The sequence below is a fragment of the Platalea leucorodia genome (genome assembly GCF_965183815.1).
Source record: "Platalea leucorodia genome assembly, chromosome: 8".
Classification (NCBI taxonomy): domain Eukaryota; kingdom Metazoa; phylum Chordata; class Aves; order Pelecaniformes; family Threskiornithidae; genus Platalea; species Platalea leucorodia.
Window position 1 is genome coordinate 46389577 of NC_138830.1, and position 24261 is coordinate 46413837.

The window sequence follows — 24261 nt, forward strand, 5'->3', positions numbered from 1 at the left end:
GGTCCCAAAGCACACGTGGCTGCTTGGATTTCATAGTTTGCAGAGCAGCAGTTTATACCCCCAAATTAAGATTCAGACTCACACACAAGCACTCACTTTTCCCCATCACTGTACAAATAAAAGATTTAAAAGATGCTTAAAACAAAATTCTCCCCAGCTGAAACACCCTCCAAGCCAAGTGTACGCCTGAAGCACTCTGAGGTGGTCAAGATATTTTCTTTGATTTAAAATGGAAACTGTGGCAGAGCCGTAAGCGCAAAGCCTGCACGGAGTTTCTGCACCGTACCGCAGCCAGGTCGCGTGTGCACAGACCCACGCTGTAGACCCATTTTCCCATAATTGGAGAAGGGCTTAAAATCACCGGTCAGGTAGCAGGGTGTGAAGGTACAGTATAACCATACAACAGAGCTTTGTTTATGGACTTCTACGCTAATTATAGCTGAAGTTTTAAATGGAGGCAGATCAGAAAACCTACTGCAGCCAGATGCAACCTTTAGCCACGTTCCTCACTGTATGGGGTGTGAGTGAGCATGTGTCCTGGCAGAGACGACCTTTTAACGTCTCTCCCTCATAACTACCATCAGGCCAGAAGGTGGAAAACACCTGTTTGCTGCTCGGCTGGGTTATCCCTGTCCTCCTCTGGCCAGCCCTGCCTGCTTTTCAGATGGGTTGGGTGTTTTAACATACCTCCTTGGGGAAAGTAGCTGCAGGTGCTTTCTCCATTACAGTTTGCTTTGCTGGGAGCTTGTGCACAAACTCAATCAGTTTTACAGTAAAAATAATGGAAATATGAAAAACACTACTGTAAAGATCCGGCAGCATCATCCACTGCCCACCCCAGACCCTGCTGCTGCAGCTGGATGTAGCAGCGCCAGCAGAGAGCTGGCTCCTGGCACGCTGGCATTTGGTAGGGCGCAGCCATTCTGGCGGCTTTCCACTTCTCTTTTCCAGCAGTTACTTTCTTGTGATGGGACAAGTAAGAGACTTTTACTTATAACAGACATAGCTACACGGGCAGCAGTGCCAGACACAGCGTAAGGTGCTCTGGTGTCTCAAGTACCTCTGCTCCAATTCACAGCATTTTTTCTCTTCTAAGCAGATAACAGTATCTATCCTACCCACCTTGAGCAAATATTTAAGAGATAAGCAGCACTGTTTGTGCTCAGCAGCAATGACTGGACTCTGCTTGTACACCTGGGACGCTTTGCTAACATGTCCTGCGGGGCAGTTTCAGGTCATGCTCGGTGTCCCGCCTGTAAACAACCCTCTTCCTCCTCTCTGCGGCATTTCCCACAACTGCTGCCGCCTCCTCCTCCAGCTCCCCAGCAAGGCCCAACAGCCAAGTACAACTGACAGCCACCCTATAAAACGCAGGGAGAGCTGCAGAGCTCGTGTTGGCTTGGCTGTGCGTTTGCGCTGAGCGGAGCAGGAGGGTGCACGGAGGAGTGGCAGCTACAGCCGAGTGGAGCACGGACCCATGCGCTTGCAGGACCCACAGTCAGGCTCTCTTCTTCCCGTCCCCTCCCATAAAATTAGGAGAGAGACACATTTTAATGACAGTTTGCTGAAATGTGCACTCCCTGCTGATTTGACATTGGGCAGAAAGTGTCTACAGAATCAATTTTTAATAAATGTAAACAACTAAATTATGAATGACAAAAATATCACTGAACAGTTAAATATTAATCATGTAATTACTTAAATTAATACTATTATTGCAGTGTTGTGATAGAGAGTTTTACTTACGTGGCATTGCTGCACTGGCTGGGCGGGCGTGCGGGGGGGACGGGACCACAGTGGCCGCCCCAGCAGTGGGGCTCGGGAGCGGAGGGCTCTGCTGGCACTTGCCACAACCCCAGCTGCTGGCTGCCCCACAAGTCCCACAATACTGGGTGCTCCTCTTAAAGCCTCTGGAACCAGATTTATTAAGAAACAACTTTAGTTTCCTGTTCAAAAAGAGAGCTGTCAATAAAATGGCTAAACTGGCCCCAACTCAGAAAGCACACCCACCCCCCCGCCAAACTCTCCTGTCCCAGTCTGCCATTAAAGCCCCCAGCAGCGGGGGTGTGATGTGCAGAGCCGTGGCTGTGCTGTGATAATCTTGGGAAGACCGAGGGTGCTCAAGAGGGAGCAAAAAGCCCTGGCTGCTTTTTTTCCATCTTGCTGGCAAGATGGAGTTGGATGAGTTTATGAAAGAGATGGTGTGCCGCGAGGTTGGGGGCTGGAGTCGCTGCCCTGCGGGCCCCCCTCCATGCTCCCATCTCGACAGGCGCTGCAGGGACCTTGCATGGTGGAAAATTGGTTGCAAGTGTTACGGGGGGGTGTGGGTGGCAGCAGCCGTCTGTAGGTACTTGCACACAGCATGCGGCCTCCTCCCCTGCCCAAGAAACTAAGAAAAGAATTTACTGGCGCTCTTGTCCTTGTGGGTTGGCTGGCTGCGTTGTTTGTTTTTAATCTAATAAAAGGAGATCTTAATATCATAGTAAAATCGGTACAAAGCTAGAAACTCGCCCCTTAGCGTTTTGGCGAAACATTATTGAAAATGTAAAAGCCTTTAGCAGAAACAACAGAAGCACAAAGAAATTGTAGAAATAGGATCAACAGGTTGTGTTCTGGATGTTGGGAGGAGCAGGGAAGAGCATCCAGCCAGGGCTCAAGGTGCCAGCGAGACCCGCTAAGCTGGAGGCCTGACGCCAGCCCCATCGTGGCTCTGCTCCGCAGGGACACGGTGCAGCGGTGGCCGGGAGCAGGGTCCCTGCGAGGGTCAGGGTGGGCAGCACTGCAGAGCGGTGGCCGGCTGGTAGGGAAGAGCACGTTGCTGGGAGGGCAGGAGCAACTGAGGAGGAGAAACAGAGAGCTGGGAAGAGCCGTGCACTGGGAAGATGGTATGAGCATAGCGGGACCTAGCCAGGGAGGTGGAGGCAATGGAAAGGCAAGCCTGCCATTCTTAGGCTTGCAACTGCTTGGATTGGTCCTGGCTCAGTCTGCTCACTGTCTGGAAATTAAATCTTGTACAGAAATTTTAAGAGTGTTTTTAAATTAGTAACTGAAGCATCTCTTTGAAAAGGTGGGAATGCTGAAGAAATGGTCATTGCTCAGACTCACCCATCGCTGTAGGCTCCAAGTGCAGCTCTCTTTGCCTCGTCTGTGTTTTCCTGTGCCTTCCACCTCTTCACAAACATCTCTAGAAGCACCATTCCTGCGTGCCGTAAGCAAGTGCCTCTTCAAAATGCCATTACCCAACTTCTCCACCAGTACAGTCCTGGGCACCATGACAGCTCATAAAAACAACCATTTTTGGGGTGACCACTGCCCAATCCGAGAGCTGCAGCTGCTCCCCACAACTTTAACTCACATCACATGGCGGGGTGCTGGCAGGAGCAGCTTCCTGAGGCTGCCAGCCAGGCTGGTGCCTAATTTCTGATTGAACATCACCAAGTTTACACAGTGCAAAACCATTCCCATCCCCTTGCACTTGCTGACTCCCTGGCTCTCTGACAGCCTGTGCGTGCGCATTTTGCTTCCACGCTTCTGCGTGTGACATTTTGTTCTGGCCGCCCAAGACCCATTAGCTGGGCACATCAGGTCCCGGTGGGGCTTGTAGAGCTGCCCCCGGTCGCTGTGCTCTTCCATGGCTTCACATGTGATGAGTAACCCTGTAAGGCAAATTTTCCTTTCGAAGCTGCCGCTTGAGTTCACTTTGTGCTCTCACAGTGTTGTGTTTTCTGATGGACTTCCTACAGGTACGGTTTATAGTGGCGAGAAGGGAGAAGCAGGAGCGCTTTCGGCACGCAGCGTTACAACATGCTGCAGTGAAGTTGGTTCTTGGAACATAGCAGCCCCCTAAAACGTCAAATAAATCCTTAAACTATTCATCACTCTGTTTTTGGGGTGGCAGTTAAGTCTTTCAACACTCTGCAAGTTTCTTTCCCCAGCAGTAATTTCGCTGGTGAAGAAATACAGCTCAGGGCACTCCACAAAGGCCTCAAAATTCATGTTTTGTTTTCATTACCAAAAAAATGCTTCACTACATTAAAGAGCGGCCCATTAAAATTTTGTACCCTGTCTTCCCTGCGCCCTGTCATTGTTGGCAGACCTTCCCCCATACGCGCGGCAGAGCCGAACAGCAGCCGGCGCGTTGCTTTTGCAGACTTCACAGAGAAAGGGCAGCAAATGGGAGGAGGTTTAAGCCACAGCCCGGCTTCTTCAGGTGCAAGATCTCAAAAGTTTCAATAGCCATGCAAATTTACTCAGTAAATATACCGTACTGAACCTTAAGCTGCTCTATCAGTGTTTCCTCTGCTTTCAGTCTAACCCAGCACAGCACGCTGGCTCATGTGCATGTCTAAGGAAATAAATTAACTGTCTGGTTCCTGGGATAAAATTTAACACTGTACAAAGCAATATATTTAGCCGTCTCAGGCAAATAGCCCTAAAATAACAAGAAGAAAGAAAATAATGCATTACTGGAGGCTTACCGAACCTTGGGATTATATAAATTAAATGTTGCAACGTGAACTGGATGGTGTTTTCTGATACCGTTGAAAAGCTAGAGGTTGAAGAAAAACAGTAAACCTATTATAATTAGGGTTTAGGGGAGCATTTGGTTATTCTCATAAGTAACTCAGACTAGCTGAATGCTGACAGGGACACGAGAGCAGGCAGTAAAAGCGGGAGCTTGCTTAAGAGGGCAGAAAGGTTTTTAGCTGAATTCAGTGGGGACTTGCTAAGTCCACTTTTATTTAATATCTCCACAGTTAATTTAGAAATAAATGGCACGTTAATTAAATTTGCAACTAAATTAGCAAGTTAGATCAGACCGAGGTGCAGCTGTGGAGAGCAAATCTCACCGTGTTGCATGAACCCACAACCCAAAGCAAGCGGCGTGGGGCGCAGCCGGAAGCGCCAGCACTGCGGGCGGCGGGGGAGCAGACCTGCCCCTTCCCATCGCCGGGGCCGGCGCACGCCTTCCCCAGCCAGGCTGAGGTCTCTCGCGTCCTGCTGCTGGGCCAGAAATCTTGGGGTGGGGTGGTGATGCTGGAAGGAGGGAGGCAGGGAGGCTGCGGCTGCGGCATTCGCCAGCAGTGCTGGCCATTGCCTTTGGCGAGCTCGTTATCCAAAAAACAGGAAAAAAACAGAAAAAAAAAAATCAAAAAACCAGGGAAAGCCCTGCCCTGGTCACAGCAAGGGACACGGGCGGATTGCATAGCCGAGTCGAAGGGACAGTTCGACAGTGAAATCCAGCAGGCTGCCGGATAGTCTCTCTGGGAAATGGAGGAGTCCTCACTGGCAGGGTTATTTAAGACTCGACTTTGAAACACGAGACACTCTGCAGTTGGGAACAATGCTGCACTGTCAGAGAGATGGACTCAATTACTTAATAGGTCGTTGCTGTCTGTCTCCTGCGATTTTCCTTTCAAGAACATATATTCAGCTGGGTTATTTCTCATGGGAAGACAAAGCGTTCTGAGAGAAGCCAGGCGTTTGAAGGGGAGCGGCGGGAGGAACGGCAGCCAGGCAGATGCCCGGGTTGCTTTCTGCAGAGCATGCTCCTCAGGACGTGGAGAAGGCTGGAGTGATGCAGCTGATGTGGTATTTTGGTCCTGTAACCAGCTGATCCCCTGGTCTCACAGGTCTCGCTTCCTTTTCTTCGTTCACGAAAGATTTGCCACGTTGTTTTCTTCTGCCAGACTCTGATCCCCAGGACTAGTGGTGCTGGGACTGTGGTCCCACAGGCAGCACTGCAGATGCTGCGTGGGCCATTGGTTACCCGTTTGCCAAAACGTTCAGCGTTGGATGGCCACTTATCCAGTGCTGACAGGTCCATACAGCTCATCTCAGTGTACATCTCATCTCAGTGTAGGGGCAGCCTCTCCTGGCACGGAAGGGCTTTGATGGCGTTTGATGAAAATGACAGCCAAGCTGGAGGAGAAGCTCATGGCCAGGAACCCATCTCCAAGTAACCATTCGGTTCTCTGTTAGCAGGACATGGTGGACAGGGATGTATAACGGAGGCAGTGATGCATATTGTCACCAAAATTACTCTGCCAGCTGCAGGGTGAGCGTTTCATAGGCACTTTCCTTGTCGGGGTCGTGGGCCTAATTCACAGCCTCGATGCGGGGCAGCACGAGGTTCGCCCCAGGGCAGCTGCAGGGCTCTCACTGCTGGTGTGTGCGCCCGTGTCTGCATGTGCACGCGCGCTTTGTGTGCGTGAGCGTGCGGCTGCACACGCGTGTCTAAGGCATCTGTCTTTGTGCACTTGTTTGTCACCAAATTAAGATACTGCGTTACCTTATGCACATTGAATTGATGCAACTAAATTGGCTGGATGTTTTTAAGCCCTGAGGGTGTAATGAGATTTTGTCTCTTTTGCCCATTTCTTTTTCTTTTCTTTTTTCAGAATAAGTCGTCTGTTTAATGGCACAGAGCCTATTGTCTTGGACAGTTTAAAACAACATTATTTCATTGATCGAGATGGTGAAATTTTCAGATATATATTAAGCTTCCTAAGGACATCTAAGCTACTGCTCCCAGATGACTTTAAGGTAAGGAAAGCTGTAGTCTGCAATCCATTTTTTCCTCCCATTCTGTCATTTGTTTTGGTGCAGGTTGGTTTATGTGCTTGACCTAAACACACTTAACTAAATGTTGCTGTTTATTGTTAGAATTTTTAGTACTTGTGTATTACACCAGGGATGCTATTATTTAATAAATGGACCAATGGTTGTCATGGATACCATAAAAAGTTAAACGATGAAGCTTACGGCTAAATCAGTTTTTCTAAACTAATTGTATTTTCCCACATTTTTAGCTTATTTATCAGGGTATAACAACAATTAAGAAGCAACATCAGCAACTAGCACTTACCAGGGTTTAATGCTCAGAATCTGAAAGAAATGTTTTAAATTTGATACTTAGAGGGTGTAAATCGTATAAATCTTTTTCTTGTTGGTATAAAAAAGAAACACCCTTAAACAAGCCCATGAAGATTTGTGTTAGATATAACCAATGTAGATACTTTGGGTTCAGGAAGTAATCTTTTACACAGTTCATGAGTGTCAAAATATTCTTGGGAGATGGAATTTACTGAGGGCTTTTTAAGGAGCAATACATGTTTTCTATGAAATAATGGTGCTGGTTGTTGCTTTGCAAATCCTGGCTGTTCAAACGCTCTCCTCCTAGCCTTGTTTATTTGGCTTTGCACTTACGAAACTTGCAACATTGTCATCCTTATGTATGAAAATTAGAAGACAAAAGTGTCCAAACTGTAGATGACAAGATTCAACAAAAGCACCAACTCCAGCATGAAATGATTAATAAATTGGGATGGCAACGGGGATCTGCTCAGAGTTAGAGGACGTGGAGCGTTGCTGGAGAGGAAGGTTCCCGCGCCGTGCAGTAAGATTTCACTGTGCATGTTGGACTAGGTAGGCAAGATAATTTGGCCAGTCATTACTGAGTCAGCCCAGATTTCTGGCTGCTGTGGTGGCTTTAGCTTTGGAGTACAGCTGATCCTCATGCTGCAAACCACTCCTCAGCTGTTCTTGCCGAAGTTACGAGTATAGTTATATTTGACCCCGGCAGGGGATTGTGTACAGTTAATGTTGAGCAGATGCGCTGTGCGATGGGAGCACACGTCCAGTCCCAAGGCAAGGAGAAGTTTTGGCATTCAGGGGCGGTTTCGGCCCTCCAGCCCCGAAGCGCTGTCCTGAGCACTGGTCTTTCTGGGGAGCGGCAGGTGGGTTGGGGAGGCTGGGGTGCTGTGAAGCAGGGCGAGAGCCAGAGCACTAAGGGGTGGATGTGAGAAAAGCTTTTTACAGAGAAATGAGAGAGAACACACAGGTAGGAGTGAAGCTAAAGACCAGACCAGTTTTGTGGATTGATGGATGGATCAAGTGAAGGGGGGTGGATGGAGAAGTGGTACAGGTGAAATTGCCAGAGAGATGCTTTAGCAGCAGCGTTTTGGACGATGTGGTGGGACAAGCAGGCGTGAGAAGAGAGGGTGGAAGAGTTGTAGTTGGAGCTGATCATCGCCTCGACTGGTATCCAGAGTTCAGAGGTGCTGTGAAACAAAACCAGTAGGATTTGGTAAGAGCCTGGAGGTGAGAGTGCCAGTGGATGCCAAGGACTTGTCTGCGCAGCGAGCCGCTGGCAGGTCTGGGAGAGACTCGGGAGAGCCGGCGCTGTGCCCGGGCTTAGTCCGTTGTTCCAGACCATCTCTTTGCATAGGGTTAACTGTATTTTAGTTAGTTCCTCCCTGGGAGAGCTTTAGAGCAAACCCCAGGCTAATGAGGGCTCAAGAACAAAGCAAAGTATTGCTAGGTAGGGAGTAACTAAATAAAAATGCATAGAAGAATGCGCTGCAAAGCTATATTAAAACTGCATTGTAAACGGATTTGACTTCACAGAAATCGTGTAATTTTACCAGCATGATTAAAGTGACAGAAGACAATAATCAAAGGCAGCAAATGGAATCACTCAGTGTTTCTAAATGCAAAACTCTATTTAAGGTATAAAACCTGACAGGTTTTCCAGCGAGACTTGCATTAAATGTTCTTTATGTCAAACAAAGCATTATCAAGTGTTTTGAATATTTATTAGTTTTTACCCCTTAATTTAATCAAGCAGTTTATTAGCCTCAAGGTTTAGCCAAGTTGCTTTTCAACTTGAATTGCTGCTCAGATGGTTATTTTGGAAAGTTTGGAATGTTAGTACCACACCAGCGTTATTGTGCTTGCTATTTAAGTGTTGTTTTCAGACTAAGTTAACACTGAAATGCAGAGAAAGTGGGGTATGTGTTCCTAGGCTAGTGATTCTTTATTATCAAGTCTGACTGGTGTGCTTACAGTGAATATTAATTACACTTCCAACTATTAATAAGCCAGAACTTGAAAGTGTTTAGTATCTGACAGGTCGCCCTGCTGAAAGCCACAGTCTAATAGTACATACAATTTTGCTGAGTTTGGGGGATTTTAAGCCACATGAAGTATGCCAAGAGATTACTGCGAGTTGCTTGGCTCGGTTCTCCTTCACAGCCAGCCTGTGCTGAGCGAGCCGATGGCGAGCAGCCGGGAGCTGCTTACAGCTCCCTCCTCCTGCACCAGTTCAGAGTCCCACGCGTGGGACCCCGACACCTTGAGCAACAAAAGTCCTCACGCAGAGCGGGGAGCCAGCACCCCCTGGTCTGCCACGCTGCTGGGTTAGGGGGTGGCTGGCGCAGGAGCTGCCCCTCCTCTGCAGCCCAAATGTTCTCTGCCGTGATCCCCCCCGCCGTCAGAGGTGATTCCCCAGGACATTTATGAGCAGCTTCTGTCCCCTTCACTGCCAATACGTAACTTCACACAAAACCAGGACCCATCATACCTACTTATTTGAGACTCGCTCCCTGCTTAGAGATCGTCAAACGAAAATAGACATGGGCGATGTGTATATTATTACTCCATCCTAAGGAGGGGAGGAGCACAAATGCACAGGACGTCTGAGTTTCATGAGGATTATAGAGGTCACCTGTAGCACCGGAACCACAAGGTCGGCACGCTAATTTATTAATAACGTTTTAAAATTTGTGTGCTTACGTGCTCTCAAACTGACCTTAGCAAATGGCGCAGTTGTCATCGTAGAAGTGAGCAACTTTCTCTCGTAGCCAGGAGTCAGATCTTCACAGCACTAAAATATAAAAGAAACGTTGAGTCAGGATGACAGTTTGTTGTTTTGTGTAACAGAGTAACAAGTGAAAAATGGGCAGAAAGAGGCATTTCAGCTTGTTCAGGAGTCAACATCAGGTACAAAAACAAAGGACCTCTTTAGTACGGAGAGAACAGCATCAGGTTCACAGGAGACATGGTTTTACAGTTTCTGTTGGCTGTCTCTGCCTGTAGTTAGCAGATCATTACTGACCCACTGGCATTGATGTCAAAACAGCAGCACAACTGGCCTTGCAGTCACACTTCCCAGGAAGATGTCACCCTTGTCAGAGGCGACTGCAGAATTTAGCCCACGTGAAATCCACCAGAAAAAAAGCTTTTCTGCCGAATCATGAGCAGAAAATTTTTCTGTGAGAGGCAAAAAGCTGCATCTTTGAAAAATCTGTTTACCTTTCCCATGAGATCTAAGTGTTGTCCAGAAGTTGTGGATGGAGAAAGGCCGTGTGCATCCCACCCGGCTATCTGCTCCCTTTTCCAGGTGACCTGACAGAACTTCCCCACTGTTCCTACAACAGCCATGAGAAGTTGAAGGCTCCCGGTAGCTCATGAAGGCTTTTTGTGGTACTTTACAGCAAAATCAGAGCCTGGACTGTCCATCTCCCCTTTCAGTCTAGCAAGGAGCACCCTGCTCATGAGCAGGGACCTTGGCTGGTGGGAATCACCTTCGGAGTAAAGCCCTTTTCCCTGGCTAAACACAAGCAGCTCCATTAGCTACCATACACAGTGCTTGACTCTGGGCTGTGCTGCCGCAAGGTATACATGGCTGTTAAGAAGCTGGGAAGGTATGGAAATAATCCGTAGAACAAATGGGAGATGCATCATTAGTCCTGCGGGACAAGGAACTCCTGGATACTGTACGAAATCTGCTGCGCAATGCTGCCTGCTGCTCAGCAACGCTGCACTGATGCCAGGGCTGGAGCCTCCGTGAGAGAGAGGGTACAGTATCTGTGTGCATTTATCAGCATATGCCTGGGACAGAAGCTGTACCAGGCTGCTCTGAGCCTGAGTTTCAATGAAACTGTGTGCACTTTGCCACGGTGCTAGGCAGTTAACACCCTGTAGCTACTCCTGTGCCTGTTTCAGCAAAATGTGCCTCTTCCGGATAGGTCTGGGAAGATTCGTGTCTGCATCTGCCTTTGCTAACTTATCAAAATGAGCAGCATGGAAATGTTTTCTTGCAGCTCCTGTGGCACCTCCCTGGCAAGGTCCCTTGTGGGTTGAATTCTTCTACTTCATATTTCATGTTAAACTTTTGCAAGTCATCAGGGTAGGATTTTATATCTACAGTGCAAGGGTGGAAATACCTGTGTCAGTATTACCTGGACATCCTGAGTATCCTGTGTAGACAGTCCAGAGCTGGGCCTCGCTTCCCAGTCCGGTCGCCGCTGCACAGTACTCCCAACAGTGTATAAAACCTGCACGAGAAGATCATGCACTTAGCGGTGTGTCGAGTCCATTACCTTGCCCAAGCACAGGCTTTAGAGAACTGGACCCCCACGCTGTGAACCATTTATTCTTTGTTCCTGGTTTTGCAAAATCCTCTTCCCTCCCTAAATACATTGTCAAATTCCGTAGCAGTGCCCAAGTCACTCGGTGCAGAAACGCCAGATTCCTGGCACAGGAGCCCGAGCAGGTCAGGGCGGTGGGGCAGGCTGTGCTCCTGGTGGCTGGTCCGGGGCAGCATGCAGTACGCGGGGTGGGGGGTCACAGAAGGTGTCCCTTCCCAGCACTGTCACTGGTGGACAGCCATGAATTTTCTCTTGCCGTTCCTAGCAGAAGAGGCTTTTTTATCCCCTCTACGTGTTACAGCGTAACAAATTCCCTTTATTGCCAGTGCCTGATAATAGGCAGCTGCCCAGATTCCCTAACGCCGCATGTATGTGTTGCCGCTTTGCACCAGCATACCTCAGATTCCCAGCTTCTGTCGCAAACCCCTTCCTCCAGGTGCAAAACCCTTTCCAGCACATTTGTGCTCAACCCAAGTGTGGAATGGACATGGAGATGAGAGTCTTATTTTAAAAACTAACCCAAGCACCTTGGCTTAACCCAGGCGGTTTATGTGCATCCCACTGAGCACATGATGCTCCAGCACAGCTCTGGTTTCCACACGGCCGTCTGAGGTGTGGCCGTATCGTTCTGGGAACAGTAGTGGAAGAGCTGTTTCATCTGAAAACTCCTTGTCTTACCACAAAATTATATCAGATATAAAATTTATCTTGTTTATTTAGGACAAATGATGGCTAGCAGGAGTCACTAAAGAGCTGCGTTTGATGCGGTGGGCTAATAGCTGGCTGTGGGGGAGGGAGAGGTGGTGCGATCCTGGTTTTGTGTGCTTTATGGCATTACTGTTTTGGCCCGGGGGTGCTGGACCATTGAACAACCGTGATTCAGGATACTGTCAGCCTAGTCCGAAGCCCAGTGAAGTCGGTTGAGAAGACTGTCATGAATGTAATGGGCTTTGCATCCAGCCTCAGGAGCACTGTACCTCTCTTTACTTTCAGAAATGAAGGACTGGTTTTTATACGGCTGTAGCACCTCTTCTGGGTTTTACTGTTGAGTTTTCTTAGCACATATTCAACTGATTGACCTTACAAATAATATGTTATTTTATAGTGACCATGAACACAGATCTTCTAAAACTGGTTTTTCAGGACCTGTTGAAAACAGTGGGAGACTTTCCATTGCCTACAGTAAGCACTGGATGCTCCTGTTCACTCTACAGCATTACAGTACATTTTTCCTTAGCATTGCATGTTTTCCTTTGCTCAAAAAAGAGAGACATGGGACCAGCAGATGCCCAGTGAACGTTTGCTATCCCCCTGCACACACCTCTGTAATAACTGCAGTTAAGCTGTGGACTGTGTTGCTCCAGTGTCCTGCACGATGAAGATTGCACAGAGAGTTTGGGGCAGGGGTTGTTTTTTAATTTAGGCCACTAATCCTCATAGGTTTAAACCAATCCCGTGCTCAGTAACCAGGGAGCTTCACTGGTGGACAGAGAAAAGCCGTAATGGCTCAGCAGAGTGCTGATTTTGGGGAGGGGGAGGAAATAACTTCCATCAGGGGAGAGGCTGATTCTTTCATCTTCCTGTTGTTTTTCATCTTCCGTCTCCTTCCCGTGAGTGCGTTTGTTGCCCTCATTTCTTCCCACTTGCTCTTATCACTCTTTTCTCTCTTTCTGTGTTCTTTTTTCCCTCCCTTAGTGGTGCGCATATTGTCCCAGCCGTAACAGACATCAAAGAGATGTAAAGGATCGGATGTCCCTTTTGTAACGTGATAACCTTGCCGGTGTCACTGTGAATATTCATACATCTCCAGGCTGTAGGCAGCCCTGGGGTGAGGGAGCACCTCTCCACTACCCACGGTGGGTCTGTGGTGCCAAATTTGAACACAGCTAACTGCTTTGGTTCAACAGTATCCTGCAGCGGCAGATTTTACAGGTTAATTCCAAGCCGCTATGAAGAGTCGCACCTTTTTGTGCTGCACGTTCCTTGGCCTTTGATTCCCCCTCTTCCCCGAGTCCTGGAGCAGCACTGCTGCCATTATTTTTCATGTAATTTTGATGCCCATTTCTTGATTACTTCTTGTCATGCCCTTCTTTCCAGCCTAAATGATTCCAATCATTTCACGCTTGTGATTTTTCATTTCATTTCATTGCAGTGGTGGAGAACTGACCTTTATGTCCAGTTGTTGACCTACAGCATACTCCACAAAAGTCACATAGCGTACCTGCGGTGCAGCATTTCCACCTGTAAACAGGCGTAAGAGCCAGGAAAGCAAACGGCAGGTCTTTGGAGAGAGGAGCTGGTGCTGTGCTCTTGTTGCTCCTCTTCCCTTCAAGAGGCTGAAGGAGGCGGTGGGGCTGGTGTAAGCAAACCGTCCCTGGGTGCTTCCCCCTCCCTTTCTTCTCCGGCTTGGTCTGGTGGGCGCTGCTGCCTCCTGGGGTCTGGGGGGGCTGCTGGCACCCTTTGCCTCGGCGTACTGTCATGCATTGAAGCTGAGGTGGGAAGATCTGTTGGAAATGTGATGAAAAGTTATTAATGAGGATGTGCAGAAGACATCTCAATCAGTGAACTGGGAATTGGACCAAATTGGGAATTTGAATTGCCCAAAGCCCAAGTGAGGTGATGGACAAATGGCTGGGAAGAACTGTTTAAGTTGTTGGAGCGCACAGCCGAGCTCCCAGCCAAGTGGGATAGTCACTACCTCCGTATAATTTACCGGGCTCCAAAGTACACTTTAAATACATGAATAATCATGAAACACAGGGAGCAGCTGAGCTGCTGCAGCTGAATTTCAGACTCAGCAAAGACAGGTGAGAAGTGAAGCTGAACTGACATCTCCATCTCGTAACGTGTGCGAGAGGTGACGGCGAAGCCTGAGATGATCTGTTGTAAGATCAGAAGTGAACATCTGAGGCGAAGAGTGAAGATTAGGCTCAAGACATCTCCTCTTGCATCAGCAGGCTTTGATTATTGCAGCCAGTTACTTTGATTTCTTAATCCAAAAGTAAATCCTTCTGGCATTGAGCTTGCGGGATAATAAATGAAAGAATAATTCAGTGGCGTTGGGAACTTCACGGTCAGCCCAAATAGATTCAACACTAACACGGTGTGGTTTTCTGTGTAGGTGTCAGATGAAGACAAAGTATGTGGATACCTGTTGCCTTTGCACTCTTGCTGACAATACATAAGCCTAAGTAGGTCAAACAGGAACAATACTCATTTTTAAAAGAGAACTATAAGCATTTCTAGTTTCTCTCTCTCCCTCTTCTTTTTTTTTTTCCCCAGGACTTTAATCTTTTATATGAAGAAGCAAAGTATTACCAGCTGCAGCCAATGATTAAGGAACTTGAGCGATGGAAACAAGAGAAAGAACAAAGGAAACATTTCCAGCCTTGTGACTGCTTGGTCGTAAGAGTGACTCCAGATCTGGGGGAAAGAATTGCATTGAGCGGGGAGAAAGCTTTAATAGAGGAGATCTTCCCGGAGACCGGGGACGTCATGTGCAACTCCGTAAACGCTGGCTGGAACCAGGACCCTACCCACGTTATTAGGTTTCCTTTGAACGGATACTGCCGGTTGAATTCAGTGCAGGTAATGGCCTTTCGGTGCTGGCTCATCTGTTTGCTGGGGTGTTTTTTTATTATTTCTTGTTCAATTATATGCAAATTATTTGCTTCTGCCCAATTACCTTCAGTGCTTATACTGCAAGGAGACATTTTCTGCCTGGTGAGATCACAGTCTTTCAGGTTTTCCTAAGTCTAAGCAGAAAAATAGATTTAGATTTTGTGTATGTTAGTGCCATGCTGGTCTCATAATGGTGTTATACTGATAAATGCTAATTTTTTCATCAATGTATAGCCCGCAGCAGTTTTTTTTTTCCTCCAAAGTGCCCCCAGGAAGAAAGAGAGAGTTCCAAAAACTACAAAAAAAAATCTCCACACCATTTTATAGAAAATGCAACAATGTGTAAATGCATAATTTATGTCTCACTCATAATTAAATGATGGTGCCTGCGGGATGGACTTAAAAAAATTGATCTCTGCACTTTTTTTTTTTTTTTCAAAAGGATGTTCTATAAAAATTGCCCAGAGTATTTTAAACAAAATATATTTCATTTTATACTCAGAGTTTTGACATTAGGTTTAAAATTAAACATATGAAACAAAAGAAGATAACTGGACAGATAGGTGGATGGTAGCGGAAATAAATATGTGGCTTGTGTTTAGGCAGCAGCCTTATGGGCAAGAAATGCCATTTCACAAGGGATCACCGCCACTGCGGCCAGAGCCTCGGTGTTGTAGCTGTCCTTGGGCTGCGCAGAAGGAACGGCGCTGATGATGCTGTTAACTTCTGCCTTAATTAACAAGGCAAAACAGAGCTCTTGCAGAGTTTTTGCATGTACACCTTTAAAATATGCTGTAAATACTTGTATTATGGAAAGTGAAATCAACCTGTAGGGGAATATTTCCAAAGTTCCCGTCCCCTGCAGAGGTGCTAACTGGGCTGTGGGGAATGCCTTAGCGGGCTTGATCAACTTCCCTGGGGGCAAATACCCACCGAAGGGCTGGCCCCTGGGACAGGCTGGCCGGACAGGTTGGGGAGGGCGGCGGGATAGCAAGGGAGGGCAAGCACCCGGAGCCCTTGCTTACCTGGGGTGTTACTACACAGCAAGCTGAGGCGCCCTCCCTCTCCCAAGCTGCCAGCTGCCAGCCTTTTCGGGAGACCTGCACTTAGCAGAATATGTAAAAGTGGATGGAGTCATTTTAACAACCTGCATTTGCCACTGAGGCCTCCCTCCTCGGGGCAGCATTCCCTGGTGCCTTGTGCACCAGTAGACGCTTTTGTCTGAAACCATTCTAAACCCAGCTATTTTTGGTAATTTTTGGTTCAAGACTCCCAAGTGTTTTATTTGGTTGAACTTCAACAGTCTGATGCCTGTGGTTAATTTTGCACAGTCCTTAGCAATTTCATGTTTGGAAAGGTTTAGAGTGGGCTGCCCCAAAAATAGAAGGCTGGAGGTGGGTCGGAGGCAGATCCGTTTGCTGGCAGTGGGAACAGGGATGAATTCATCGCTGTGCTGGGTGGAGAAGGGAGCAGCTGTGGTTTAGCTAAGGTAAGCGCACAGGGAAGCGTGTTCGTGTCTCAGCCACGCTGTCCATGCGATACAGTTAGACGCATGCCAGAAATCAGAATAACTGAAACAATAAAGGGTCACTGCGAGGCACTGATGGGCTCGGCACTGCAAGCAGCCAAAGCGCTGGATGCCGACGTGGCTTAGCACCTGGCTCTGTTTTATCCAAAGTGGCGTGCTGGTAGGAAAGGTGTGCTGGTAGTGAAAGCTGAGTGCTAATTATTGTTATTATTTGAATGTGTTTTGAATTCAGTCAAAATTCAGACAGAATCAAGGAGTCTCTTCACAGGTTCATGTTGTGAAAAAAAATTTCTGTCAAAGAGTCTACAGTCTAAATAATATTATTAAATTACATCATTTTACTAAATTACATCATTTTACTATATAATTAATAGAAAGTGTTTTCAAACACTTACTGGAAAATGATGCATTTCTGAGACCAAAGGCTGATGAAATCAGCAGCTAATTATCATTGGCTCTGATGGACTCTGGTCAGCGCATAGGCACTGCCCTTCCCCTTCCCAGGATTTTTGGGCAAAACAGTATTACATCAGAAGTTGGAAGTACAGTGAAGTAAATGCACAGACTTACGGGAGATCGGTTAGAAGGGGTAGTGGTCGGAAGAGCAGAATCATTTCCAAAGAGTCTCAGAGTGACGCGGTAAGTCTGCCTGCTGCGTGCCGAGATACCGCACTTCTGTCTCCCTGTGCCCTGCTGAATGTGTTTGGTAGCACAACTGCAGTACTTACAAATTCTTTGGATCTTTGGAAAATATTTTCATTAAATGTTTTGTGTCAAGAACTGTGCGTATAAAACAAAGCACGTCAACATTGAGTAGGCAGCGGCAGCCAAAAAAATAGAGTAGCTCTTAATTTAATGCCCATTTGTAATTACATACAGGTATAGAGTTTTCTTAAGGCACGCTGTTTTTTCAACTCCTCGCAACAGGTTCTGGTGAGATACATGAGCTTACCTTAGAGAAGATTCTGTGATGCTTGTATATGTTGAACATTGAGTCTTCATCATTAAGAATGTATTCATAAGTATTCTGCAAAATTTAAATCAAATGCAATAAGTGAAAGTATCATGTTTCTATTTGGAAAAACTTCCAACAAAATCAGATGTGCTCAGAATACTGGAAGACAAAGTATATTAAATCCTAGCACAAATCCTCTATTTAATAGTGTGTGTGTGTCTCCCTATACGTAGGAGAATCACAGCTGCTACTCATTTATGTCTTGGCATATTCTCTTTGGAGATTTACAGGAAAGTAGCTCTGATTTGATTCAAAGACGCTTACTGGTTTCCCTCTGTCTGTATCTTACCTTCAGAAAAAGTAACGCGCATAGAGCCAAATTCACTAAATGGCATTTAAATCTGTTCATGTTCAACATGCCGTTTAGTCTGGCGCACGCACCGGCGCATACAAACCAGAGCTCAGCGCACATGGAAGCAGCCTTTAGGAGCCTTTCTCCATAGACCTGAGCTCAACCGCATCCAAGTTACACTTAAAACTCTACAATATTTAAAGATGGTCCGCATTGTTTACAGGATTTGGCCTGTTTTGTTTCTTGCAGAGAAAATTGATGATACCAAGGATTTTACACTAGATGATAGCCTGCAGTCTAGTCCTTCGAGCGCGTAGGTAGCAAAAATGAATCGCTTTGTTCTGCGTGCGGTGCTCTAAGGTGTAATGTCTACCCGGATTGCGTGTTTGCAGAGAGAGGGCTCGGTGAAGAAAAGTCCTGTGTTAACACGCAGCCTTCCATAGCTTTGGACCGAGGCAAGCCAAGGGCACCCCCGTGCTTGTTTTGTCTTACAAGCAAATTGATTTAGAAAAGTTTTAGCAAGGATTTTGAAGTCACATGTCTCTGAAATCTTACCTGTCAATCCTGTTTCGCTGTCCAGTTAAATGGAAGAAGCCTCCTTTCCTGTAGCTGGGTTGCCGCTCGTCTTCATCCTGCCAGGTCTAGGAACAGGAATGCACAAATTAGTCAAAATACACTCCAGGCTGTGAAACAGCAGTCTGACGACGTCTTGGTCCTCCTTCCCTCTCAAACTCCTGCCTTCCTCTTTGAGCAGGAACAAGTGTTGGTGTCTGCACCCCGTCCTGTCCTACCGGCTGCCTGCAGCCCGCACAAACGAGAGCTGTAAGCTTGCGCTCGCGCTCTCTCATGTATTTTGGTAACCCACTCCCCCCTTCTTGTAACCTCTCCAGGTTCTTTTGTCTCCCAAGCGCTGGGGTGCTTTTTTGATCTTTCAGTTCGACAACTTTCTTACAGCGTAAGGTATAGAAAAATCAGGGCAAAAGTCAGTGAGGTTTGGCAGATGCAGCTTTCTGAGAACACGAGTCCCTGTGTCCCCAGGCCAGGCGGAGCTCCTCGGGCAGGCTGATTTCCAGCAGATGCTGCATGGCTCGGGCAGAGCTGTGCGAGAGCAGCTCCTTTCCTTCGCCTGTCCTTAGCAGCCAGAGTAGCAAGTACAAGGTTTTAGTTACCCCTGAAACCCAAACCACGGATTAAACCGCAGATGGCGAACACAGGCGACCTCAAAGGAGGGTCCCCATGGATTAAAGCCAGCAAATGCTGCCATGGTTTGCATTGCACTACAATGCCACCTTGGATCCAGTTGTGCTTTTGAAATCAGTTACCTTTAATGAAGGCTCCAGACTGACGTTTCTGGAGAAGGCAACGCCAGCATTCAGTCAGAGGAGGCAGTGCACTAAGAAATGCACCTTGGCCTCACGTGGGTCTGCGTGCGGGGCGAGGGCAGAGGTCTGGTGTGCAGAGCTTTAACGTAGGCAGCTTGGGCCTTGAAACATAAGACTTTTAAGTACTACTGCAGTAGGTGTAACTGCTGAAGTGCTTCACGGGGCTGGTAAAACCAAAAAAGAAAGCAAATTCTTTCTAGGACATAAACCTGTGAAAGCATACGACTTGACTCCACCTGAAGTTGGGTGTATTGCTTAAGACGCTTTTCTAGGTTGAGTGAACAAGTTTGTAAACAGGTTAGTCCCTGTGGTTGTGGGTGGCAGACGGCTGTCAGGAGGATGCTGGTGGTACTGAGTTCATCGGGTTTAGCAAATCATCAGGTTCACTTCCCAGCGCAGTGGGCCCACGCGCTGGAGCAAAGCAAGAGGTACCTTGGGCAAGGCTGTTACAGAACCGTACAGGCTGCTCCCCCTTGATGGCATTTTTCAGCAGAGAAAACCACAGGAACCATTTTTCCAGGCTACTGCCCTGGACTCAGGAGAGCCGCCCGCGGGAGGGAGGGAGCACGGCATCTCCTCCGGGGATCTTAGGTTGCAGACCTGCCAAAGGGGGATCTGGCATCCGCTCTCACCTAATGCTGAGAAGAGTCTGCGTGCGTCCTGCTCTGCTGGGAAACCGTATATCAACACGCTCACCCATGTGAAAACACGGCCCTATCATATTGCCAAGATCAGTATATCCTAGGGTAATGTGCTGTGTGACAGGCTCAGAAATTAAAGTTGCCTCTGGGTTCCTTAAATTCATGCATCTAAATTGCACCAACTTTTCTTTAGAAGGAGAAAGAGAAAATACATATTTGGGCAATACAAATTAACCTCTTTCTTGGGCCAGAACGTTTCCTTATTGTCCACGTCTTGGCTCCGCATCCCATCCCTGCCATGCTTTGCGAAAAGCAGCTCTCCCTTCCAGCAAGGGAGAATCACAGCTGCGATTTCCGCGAAGATCTGGTGGAAGTGTCACTCGGGCTCCTAATACATTTTCATCTGCCAAGGAAAAGCTGAGAACCGTTTTCAGCCCCTTTCTGTAAGACTGTTCATGCTACTAATGAATAATGGGCACTTTCTGTTACAGCTTAAACCTGATGTTGCTTTCTGTAAGCAGTAAGATAGCATCAATAGCACCACAGTCCAGTATTTTACTATATAATGTACTAAGCTGCTCTGCAGAGTGCTTATTTGTTTGATTAATTTTTGTTTTCTACAGAGGTTTGCTGAGAGCGAGACTTTAATCACAGTGTAGTCATTTAAGAATAAGTTATAGAATTATAGCTGAGTAATATTCATTCAACGAGGACTCGAAAGACTAAATCCATCATTTAGATCCAGTGCTCCCGAATGTTTTTATCACTGAAATTTGCTAAATATTAATCGGATTTTTTTTCCTCACATTGCAGGTGCTCGAAAGATTATTTCAGAAGGGATTTAACGTGGCAGCTTCGTGCGGTGGTGGGGTGGATTCCTCTCAGTTCAGTGAATACGTGCTGTGTCGCGAAGACAGACGACCACAACCTACCCCGACGATCAGAATAAAACAGGAGCCCCTGGACTAGACCCTACCCGTACTCCTTTGTAACCGTAGAAGTGTTTAATAGTCCCTTATGTGAAACACTAAGGATTTGCAAAACAGTATTAGCAAACAGATTTTGACTTTATGTTGCCAATTAGTGGTATTCTGAAACTACCTGTCACATAGCCAGCCATGAAATGCATTTGAAAAACCAGTTGTCCGTTTTTCACGATGAAATTCCTGAGCATGCTCAGCGTACCAGCCCCGCTGGGAATGTACTTTGGGCTGAACAAAAAGGCAAAGCTTCGTGAACCCCTGACCCTAGATTGGACTTCTGCAGAAAGACCAGTTAAAGCAAATCGAATAGATGGGCAGGAGAAGCGGTTCTGACAGCCTTCGCAACGATACCCCGATGCTGTGACGCGTGGAAGCGGGCACCTCCGAGAGGAAGACGGTACACTAAAAACTGCACTGAGTATCTTCCCTGACTGCCGCACCTCCTTCATATCAGACGTGCTTTACACCTCCGTACGCTACGTTACACTTCCGTGATTGTACTCGCTCATGCTAGCAAATGGCTTATTTTTATACAACATTTCCAACTGAAATATCTCTCTGTGGACAGAATCCAGAATCAGAAAAGGACAGATTCATAGTCAACTGGTGCTCAGTACTAAAAAAACCCCACAGAAACGAAACAAAAAAGCGACAAAAAAAGTGACAAGGCCGATTATGGCCATGTCTGCAAACGTAGGGATCTGGAAGCACAAAATAAAATGCCATCCACCATCACACGAGGGTCACATACCCAACATGGAGCTGTAGTTCTCTCAAAGCCAGTCTCGTTTTGACTCAAACTGTTAAGTTTTGCATCCTCAAAGAAGCGTGGTTCTGCCGAGCAAGCTCTGCCACCCCTTGTTACTCATTCACTAACCACGTTATAAGCCCACATTTAGGAGGAAACGTTAGGAATTTTGGACGAGCCTACTCTTTATGGGTCTGGAATTTTTGCAAAAAGTTGTTAAAACTCTCTACTGCCATTGTCCGATGAAAGCAGGCCACCTTTCGTTTAGATTGTTTTTCCTCTATTATTTTAAACTATTATTAAAATACCGATTCTGTAGCTGCCCTCTACCTGTGTAATTTTCTCTTTAACGAAGCCCGCTGTCTGCAGGAGGTTACTGCTCCTTCCATGAATCAGTATCGACTCTGACTTGCAGGGCTTCCTAACTCAGGAGACAGCACCATGTTTGCAGGTGCAAGGTTATAAATAGCATTCTGCTAAATCCTGTTTATTGCTGTTTAGCATGATTCATGTGTTAATCACGATTTAGTTTCTCCCACATTAATTTATAGAATACTGTTGTAGATGCTGAATTTTAATTAAACTCTTTTTAGATGCATAAATACGGCCATATAGAACAAGGGACAGAGTATTAAATGGTCAGCAATTCTTTAATGCCAAGTGATTACAATCAGGCAAAATAAAAAATCACGACCAAGACAAGCGTTTTCAGAAGCGATGAGCTGTACTGAATATCCAAGGCACGATCTGGGCAGGGGTCTGATTTTTGGAAAAGGGCTGGATACCTGTCCGTGGAAAATCAGACCTCCGCAGGTTTTCTCACCTTGGTTACTCAGCTCGGAAATCTCTTCTGGAAATCTTAGCCGATACGTATTGGCCTGCTAACTTAGCAGAACAGTTGAGCAAATCTGTCTACTTTAAAAGAGTTGTAAAGTTATTTTATTTTGTGGTTTTATACTTGTACGACATTCTAAAGTTGCTAGGCGTTGCCATATTTGAATATATGGCACAACATTCACCTTTGTATGTAAGATATCTGTAGAATTGTATATTATACATTTAATATTGTAAAGAACTTAACGTATAATTGTCATGTATTTGTGTATGCACATTTCTTATACAGTACTTCATGCCATAAACATTTCTGTAAAGTAAATGATCAAAACCAAGCAAGTAGGGTGGAACACTCACTGTGTCGCCCGTGTTGTTTGAAAGAGGTGAGAACTTTTGATTGCGTCTCCTCCTGCCTTTTGCTCCGTTCAGCTTGATGTAGCCATGTCTTACAAAAAGAAAAAAAAAAAAAAGTGGTTTATTTATTACTTTCATACATTGAGTTCACTTTAAGTTCAAAGTACCCTTAAATAATCCGTTTAGCTTCGTGTTTTTATCCTGCATACCCTGTTGGCCTGCCCTCCTGCACCGGGAGGGCCGGCACTGGCGGCGGCCGAGCGCTCGTCTGTCGGCGCGTCCTCTCCCTCCTTACCTCTCCGCCGGGGGAGAAGGCGAACACCGCGCACCTCACGTTTACATTTACACGCGGGGCCCAGCTCTGGCACTCGCACCGGGGCCGAGCCTCCCCCAGGTCAGCGTCCGCAAGCGGGACCAGACGCCGAGTGCCCACCGAGCGCGGAGCCCCTCCGGCTCCCGCCGCAGGCGTGGGCCGCTCTCGCAAGCCCGGAGGCGGGACGATGCTTTTAGCTGTCCGCAGAACGCCACTGGAAGCGTTTGCCGTTGGCTGGTTTGGTTTTCTTCAGTTTGGTGTTTACCGTATTTTTTTTATAGCTCAATAAAGCGGCTCTGGTACCTAGGGCAGCTTGCGCTAAGGTGGCATCGGAAAGGGTTGCGGGCTGCGCCAGCCGAGTTAAATGTGAACTTGAGATGGAAAGTTTGAGCCATGACATCACAACATTGACTGCAAAATAGCACTAAGGCACGGAAGACATGTGGAAACAATCACTTGGTTAGAAGAAATATGCCGTTTAAAAAAAAAAGTTAAGCTAGGACATGCTCTTTTAGTTAGTAACTTCAGGTCACTTATTTAAAGTTTACTACAGTCTCATTTATATCTTTTTTACTTCTTTCCCTGTATTTTTAGGCAGCAATATCAGCAAAAACCGATTCGAGTTTTTACTTCTGGCCTTAAACCATAGCAACGTAACTTAATTAAGAACATTGCCCAGCATCGCTAAAACAGGTTTTGAAGTATCCCAGAACCTCCAGTAAAGCTGTGGTGCGCAGCCAGCCAACGTTTTTATTGTGAAGGCCAAAAAGTAAACGTAGCCTGGTTTTTCGCCCAATTCGACGGAACAAAATTGTTCTGATTCTCGGTTGCTGAGCACTGAAACGGTGGCTGGAAGCCCACGAGCCTGTTGCACCGCTGCGCGCCCAAGGCTCGGAAAGGAAGGGCGAGAGGGAATGTTGTGTTGTGCTTATGGGACGGCTCGCTTCTCAGGCAGCAACTGCTGAGTGCGCTCATTCACTGTATTACTAGCATCGAGGTTTGTTGACAATTTTATTAGATGTTTGACAAAGGATAAGAATCAGCACAACAAAACATGGAAGTATTTGGGTTTAATATTTCTTTGTGGGTATTCTGTTAATATTTTAATGCAAAATGTTTCTGAACAGTGCTTAAGAACTACAAGACAATGTGAAATTCATGTTTGATAAATTAATACTGTATGTCACTCGATGTGTTACTTTAGTAAATTGTTTTATTTCTTTACAAAATAAGTACAAATAAGGGAGTATGTTTTCACACAAATTGGGGGTATTTACGAGTATGTACAGAAATCATCAAAATAACATAATTCTAATAAACACAAGGCCTTTATAAAC

General features: G+C 46.6%; 1 protein-coding gene across 1 annotated transcript in view; it reads left to right on the forward strand.

Annotated features, from left to right (window-relative positions):
* The window catches only part of KCTD15 (potassium channel tetramerization domain containing 15), a gene marked incomplete at both ends in the record, with an annotated part of 38236 nt that extends 17575 nt beyond the window's left edge, over positions 1-20661 (forward strand). The window contains 3 exons of the mRNA XM_082319349.1: positions 6402-6546; positions 14496-14801; positions 20506-20661. Coding sequence (XP_082175475.1) covers positions 6402-6546; positions 14496-14801; positions 20506-20661 — 607 coding nt within the window. The remainder of the gene's footprint in view (positions 1-6401; positions 6547-14495; positions 14802-20505) is intronic.
* Positions 20662-24261: the final 3600 nt, after the last annotated feature.